This window comes from Salmo trutta, chromosome 10 (assembly GCF_901001165.1).
Source record: "Salmo trutta chromosome 10, fSalTru1.1, whole genome shotgun sequence".
NCBI lineage: Eukaryota > Metazoa > Chordata > Actinopteri > Salmoniformes > Salmonidae > Salmo > Salmo trutta.
In genome coordinates, this window is record NC_042966.1 from 18,338,471 (window position 1) to 18,344,984 (window position 6,514).

General features: G+C 42.6%; 1 protein-coding gene across 5 annotated transcripts; it reads right to left on the bottom strand.

The window, feature by feature from the left end:
* Nucleotides 1-852: 852 nt before the first annotated feature.
* LOC115201251 (39S ribosomal protein L38, mitochondrial-like) lies at nt 853-6,359 on the bottom strand. Of its 5 annotated transcripts, none has more exons than XR_003879714.1 (5): nt 6,285-6,359; nt 2,507-2,697; nt 2,291-2,363; nt 2,115-2,158; nt 853-1,496 (listed from the first exon to the last, which is right to left on the bottom strand). XR_003879714.1 is itself a non-coding variant. In XM_029764723.1 (5 exons), exons 1-4 carry the CDS (start codon nt 6,240-6,242, stop codon nt 1,358-1,360), a joined length of 408 nt encoding a protein of 135 aa, XP_029620583.1. In that variant the 5' UTR covers nt 6,243-6,359; the 3' UTR covers nt 853-1,225; nt 1,337-1,357. The 5 variants fall into 5 exon arrangements, 2 of the variants coding, with proteins under 2 accessions (XP_029620583.1, XP_029620582.1); XM_029764723.1 differs by lacking the exon at nt 2,291-2,363 and having other exon boundaries at nt 853-1,225; nt 1,337-1,496; nt 6,209-6,359; XR_003879715.1 differs by having other exon boundaries at nt 2,115-2,363; nt 6,130-6,359.
* Between the last annotated feature and the right edge of the window lie 155 nt (nt 6,360-6,514).

A 6,514-nucleotide genomic window follows, 5' to 3' on the forward strand; every position in this document is an offset into this window, starting at 1 on the left:
TTGGGGTGGCAGGTAGCCTAGTGGTTAGAGCATTGGACTAGTAACCGAAAGGTTGCAAGATCGAATCCCTGAGCTGACAAGGTAAAAATCTGTAGTTCTGCCCCTGAAAAGGCAGTTAACCTGCTGTTCTTATTTTCTTTATGGGGGTGTGTTGGTTAACAATGCCACTGAAATCATGTCATAGGTATGCTTGTAATTGTTAAGGATTGGAAAGTTTTTCAGGATACAAAGAAATGGAGGCAAGCACATGAAACCTGTTTGACTGCTTTCCACCCTACACTGGGAGATAGATTATTGTGCTATTGAGGTAAATTTAAAACGAGGCCAAATCTACACTGGAGTTGCTTACCCTGAGACAGTGAATGTGGCCGAATTAGTTTTGACTTAAATCTACTTAAAATATGGCAAAACCTGAAAATGGTTGTCTAGCAATGATCAACAACAAATTTGACAGAGCTTAAAGAATTGTTTTAATAATGGGCAAATATTGCACAATCCAGGTGTGTAAAAGCATCGACTCTGGGGTGTGAATACTTACGTAAAGGAGATCTGTATTTCATATAATACATTTGCTAAAATGTTTTTATACATGTTTTCAATTTGTCATTATGGGTTATTGTGTGTAGATCAATTTAATCCATATTATAATCAGGCTCTAACAAAATGTGGAATAAGCCAAGGTGTATGAATAATTTCTAAAAGGCTTTCTTTAATTGATCCCTATATTCTGAACCAGTTCTCTCGATGTATTCTAGTGAGTCGGTCAACAATTCGAATAAAAAAGGTACACCATATTTAAAGGGATGTCTTAAGATTGTTAGGTTCTAATTCTCAGAGTAAAACACTCAGACATTATGAAAGCTTAACCAAGTTTATTCTGCCCAGAGGGTCGATACAGCTGCATTCAGCCAAAACATGTTTCCACCAACAAGTATGTATGTATATATATATATACTCCAATGTAGGTACTTCTCTCCAATCCTTACATCTTTTATGGTTCGACAGGAAGACGAAGTGATAGTGTAATAAACCATTGTTTCTCCCTTAAGGAGATCTGACCTGACCTTAGCCTAATCCAAAGATCTCCACCCATATCCCCTACAGCAATCCTGTGACTTCCTACCATCCAGTACAGTAATACTCACAAACCATGGAAGAGAGAGAGGCCTGCTGGAGTCATGCGGTCCTGGTGCTTCCTGTAGAAATCTACAGTCTTAAATATCCGCTGTGACAGATGCATTCGAGGAGCAGAAAGGGGGGAAGCGTGTTACTGTGAAATGAACGGATGGATGGTGGTCATGGCGCACAAATGATACTTGTATGTCCTGTTAGTCACCATGGTGATGGTCAGATGTCTTCATGGAAGTTGATGGTTCCTTCCTGTCTGAACAGGATGTAGACAAAGTGGTGAAAGCCGGTAAGCCTTGGTGGGGATCGGGGCCAGATATTGACACAGGTCCTCTCCTGACGTCACAGCCCCACTTGGGATGTTCCCACTGGAAACAAGGAGGGGATGTCAAATCGGCCACTTTTTTTTTGCGACCAATTTGTGATTGTTGTCATTTTAAATTACAGGTTTACATTTTCTGATGGTAATTAAACTAATCTTCATAAATTAAAAACAGATTATCTAAAAAGGGTAATTATCTTAATCATCATATTGGTGGTGGAAGGAGTTCGTTACGCGCAATTCCACAGTAAGTGTGATGTTGAGACACTGCAAAGTTAAACAAACCATAACTGTGCACAAGGACTACTTTTAACAATTTCCACCAAAATGTTTACAAAAACACATGGACAGTGCAGACGCAAAGTTTGATAACAGAATGGCGGTTTGTGCTGTTGGTACTGTCATTCTGTTCCAAACTTTGCATCTGCACTCTTCAAGTAAATGTGTTTTTTAACATTTGTGGTGGAAATGAAGTCCTACTTGTGCATAGAGTTGTATGGTTTAACTTGCAATCGTGGGTTTTTATTTGGCATACATTTAAAAAAGTGTAAAATCAGAGTCTGCATTATTCTGTTACTGGGGAATTGCCCTTACCCCCAGACAATTTAAATCACTTACAAGTTTGACAAAAGCACAATACAATAATCATTATTGCAATACTCACACCAGCCAGCACACACTCCCCTTCACTATCCAGCAGATGCTCATCTGAAATGAAGGAATCATTCAGTAAATATTTCTTTAGTCATTCATTCGCATGGGGACACAGTGCCACCATGTGGACATGTTAAGAACTGGATTACAAAACTCATTCTCATATGGTGTACGAGTGTCTTTTACCCGGGCTGGTGAGCAGCAGTGTCCATAGGGAGCCCTACTCTGCCACAAAACTGACCTGAGGTGCTACAGAAGCCTGTCACACACAGAAGAGGGCAGGTGAAATAGAAGAGAGCCATGCAGGATTCAGAGAGCTAAAAAATGATCTGAGCAAAGATACGATAACTGTCGCCGTATTAGTCATGAACTACTGTATGCCCTACGATCCATTTCTCTTACCTCTTTGGGCATCAAGTGATTCCCATAATGAACTTGTGCTGAGCTGTCTTGGTCGTAGCTGAAGCTCAGTGTGACCCAGGGGACGAAATAGGCCATGGGGAACAGATCCTTGAAGATCCCATAGTGATTCGCAAGCCTCTGAACGTGGTACGGGCCACTTGTCTCCTCCCAGCCTGCTTGCACCCGATCCACTGGAAAAACAACAAAGACTACACTCATAAGGTGAATTGCTGACACCTACTGTACAGGGTAGTAAATAATACCCCAAAAACAAAATGTTTTGGATGAACAAATTTGTACTAATTATCAAAAATAAAAATCACTAAGCAAATTCACGCTACTACCCTGAATTTCAAAACAAACAAAAAAACTCCTTCAGTCAGATTTAAATGTCTATTCAGATCCCAACACAGGCTCAGGAACCTCTTCATTCAGTACTCCCTGTAACATTTCAGCTGTAAAGTCCTGGAGATCCAGAAATCTTTGTCGCACTCACAATGTCTAGCTAATTAGATTGTTTTTATTAGTTTGACTAGTGCAATGTATCACTTGCGCTATAAACGCAAAAGTCCGTCTTCACTGTTAGTGTGTCGGGATCCTTCTCCTGCATGGCATTCACTGCAGACTGTGGGGACATCCAATAGCATCTAATCTCTACTCACTCCTTCAGCTATTTTCACTGCCTTCACATAGGAGACCTGCTGGATCGCCCTGAACCTAGCTACTGCAACCTCCATCCTTACAGGGCACTCCGGGAACATGATTCCAATCACAATTCCAGCAGCATGTTTCATCTGACCCTTCAACTACTGCATATGTATTATTCCTTAGACAAAACACTTGCCAAGTGTCCAAACTTTTTACAATTGTAACACTGCAGCGGCTTCTGTGCATATGGTGTCACCGCATATTTCTCATACAAAAGTTTTACATTAAGTCGGGAGAACCACTTCGTCAAATGACAGTAAAACTGAGGCGCAAATAAGCCTATTGTTCGATTAAAGCGACGTGCGTCTACCACTCCTGGAACGTTATTCTTAAACCACACATCCTCTCTGTCAAACGAGAACCAATGTAGTCAGTTTCAAGTTGGATATTCGCGCTTTCAAACCTCAATAGCTTTCAAACCACTTGAGCCACAGACCCCAAATAAGTGTCATGATGTTGGAAAAAAATTGCACACAACATAGCACATGATTTGGACATTAATTAACTTTCCAAAGCTAATAAACATGTGGAAGTGTGAACAGCATTTTGTATTCCTAATTTAATTAGTTAGTGTAAACAAAGTTCAATTTTTTTTTTTTTACATTTGAATTTCAATATCTCCTTGGTCATGTGACCTGACTTCAAACAAGGTTCAGAATATACCCTCAGTGGGCCAACACATTGCACACCCTTTAGTTTGTCCATTTTCATCTCACATGTTTTTACATGAATCTTTCTAAATTTAACATTTCAATAGCTCCTTGGTCATGTGACCTACTGACTTCAAAGTTCAGAATGTACACTCAGTGGGCCTACACATTGCACACCCTTTTGTTTGTCCATTTTCATCTCACATTTTTACAAACTTTCAATGTTTTTCAATTTCAATAGTTCCTTGGTCATGTGACCTACTGACCTCAAACTACTTTGAGAATGTCCACGGTATAAGGGCACAAGGCGAGACCCAAATGCAGACACAGGAGGCAGATGGTTGAGCTCCGATAATTATTATAACAAAGGGAGTAGGCAAAGGCAGGTCGGGGACAGGCGAGAGTTCATAAACCAGGTCAGAGTGGTTGGCTGCGGCAACTCTTGATGCGCGCCAGGCCCTTCTCGCGGATCTCCCCAGACTACGGCGCTCGCCGGCCCCCCACATTGTAGGTGGGGCAGTCTCCTCTGCGCTCACCTGACTTGAGATAGAGACTAAACCCATTGGTCCCGCAGTGATAGGGCATTGCATGGATCTGGCTCGTCTGGGGAGGGAGGCCTACATCTGATGTGGGTAGTACCATCCACGCTCATTGATTTGCTGCGGAACCATAAAACGGACGGAAGAAGCCTAAGTTCCCACTGGACACGGATCACTGAATGTCAACTTGATGAACTTCAAAAGGAACATACCTACCTGTCGCGGTCGCACTCAAATCACCCTATTGGGTGACTGTGACCCCCTCATGTCAAAGTGAGGAATATCGATTGAAGCGCTGGTAAAGATGGTTCCTATGGTTCTGTCCCGGAGGGCTGACTGGGCAAGCAAATGATTGAAAGGGGATGATTATTTTCTGTTGCTTCTTCCAACACCCAGTTGATGGTGCCGCTAGATACTGCAAGGGGTATTTGGTTCTCAAGCCTTTAAGTATTGCGAATGGAACTTGATGTCGATTGGGTGTAAAAAAATTAAATGTTAAAAAAGCAGCTAAAGTCCGCAGAAGGTTAGTAGCGGCAACTGATGTCGAGTTTGTAAGACAGAAAAGCCTCTGATGATACCACCGGACGTTACTCAGGAGCAGCACTCAGGCTGTGGAGGTTGGGGACTTAGTCTCTGAGCAGATAAAAGCGGGCGGGTCACCAGGTCCACAAGGAGGCCTCTAACAAGGTGGGGGGTACTCCGAGTCCAAGCAGGGGCGGCCGGACCCGGGGGCTGGGTGCAGCACTCAGGCCATGGAGGTTGGAGTGGGGACTTAGTCTGTGAGCAGAAAAAAGCAGGCAGGTCACTAGGAGCACAGAGCTTGTTTCGGTTTACCAGGTGCACGTGGTTCCTGACAGTGGGACTATAGATGTCTTAGTAATTCCAGGGAGTAAGCTATATTCTAAGGCCAAGGGAGAGGGCTGTTGACCGGGTAAGGAGAGTAGGTGTGGAGGTCTGTAGGGAGTAAGCTATACACTCTCATGCCCAGGGAGAGGGCAAGCAGGCGGGCAGGGAGTGTAGGCCTAGAGGCCAGGAGTCAGAGGTCACCAGGTCAATGGGGGCCTTCCTGGAGGTCAGGAAGGCCCCAGGGAGAAGGCCCAAGTAAATAGGTTTGTGAGTGACACTGTCCTTCAGGGGAGCAAGGCAGACAAATTAATGTAAAATCGTGTGAGATGAAAATTGACAAACTAAAGGGTGTGCAATGTGTAGGCCCACTGACTACATTCTGAACCTTGTTTGAAGTCAGTAGGTCACATGACAAAGAGCTATTGAAATTCAAAAATGTAAATAAATAATTTAAAATAGTGGGAGATTGACAAAAAAAAAAAAAAAATATATATATATATATATATAAATAAATAAATACTTTTTTATCGACAAAAAAAAGTGCAATGTGTGTCTATGCCTTCGGGTTAGCTAGAACCAGTTTCTAACATTTTAGGAGTAATTGAAATTTGACATTTTTGATTTGTCACTATGTGGACGTAAGGAAAACTACAGGCGAATATCCGTCGAATATTCAACCTGAAACTGTCTTTACCTCGGTCAAGCGAGACACGAAGAGACAACACCTTTAACCGGTGATCTACTCTGAACAGCATAGCTTTGCACATCATATGTCGACATCTTGAAGAGCCAGAAAACGTTCCTATTTTGCGATTTTGACACACGAAATCAACATCATACCGCTCATGAGTCCTAATCACTCTGACCGATTCCACTTTACCCAATTCGTCATTCACCATCTTCGAGACCGTAAACTGGGTCAACCAAAAAAAATATCCTTGCTCGTGAAGAGCACTCACACCATAAACTGCTGTTAATTTCCAACTTTAGCATCTTTTACTCTACTCTTCTTCTCCATCGTCCACACATTCTCACCAACTGTACTCGCGCCAAGAGAATCGCACAAGACCTCCACTTCCACCGGGCGCTGTCTGACTTATGTGAATGAAGAAACGCAAACTGTAACATCCGGTAGGTGGGAATAGGTATGTGTATGCGTACTTCGTCATCATGTGGAGCGTCTGACGCGTTCAAACCAACTCGGAAATCTCTGTCTTCCGATTTATTAAAATGTATTTCTTATTTAACCTTTAATTAACTAGGCA

What these genes read in the sequence shown, in the direction of transcription:
- LOC115201251 (XM_029764723.1), bottom strand. Translation starts at nt 6,242, where the DNA reads ATGCTAAAGTTGGAAATTAACAGCAGTTTATGGT. An exon ending in ATCACTTGATGCCCAAAGAG is followed by an intron (nt 2,159 to 2,506) that starts GTAAGAGAAATG and finishes CCTTCATTTCAG; the next exon opens with ATGAGCATCTGCTGGATAGT. An exon ending in GGGAGTGTGTGCTGGCTGGT is followed by an intron (nt 1,497 to 2,114) that starts GTGAGTATTGCA and finishes CCTTGTTTCCAG; the next exon opens with TGGGAACATCCCAAGTGGGG.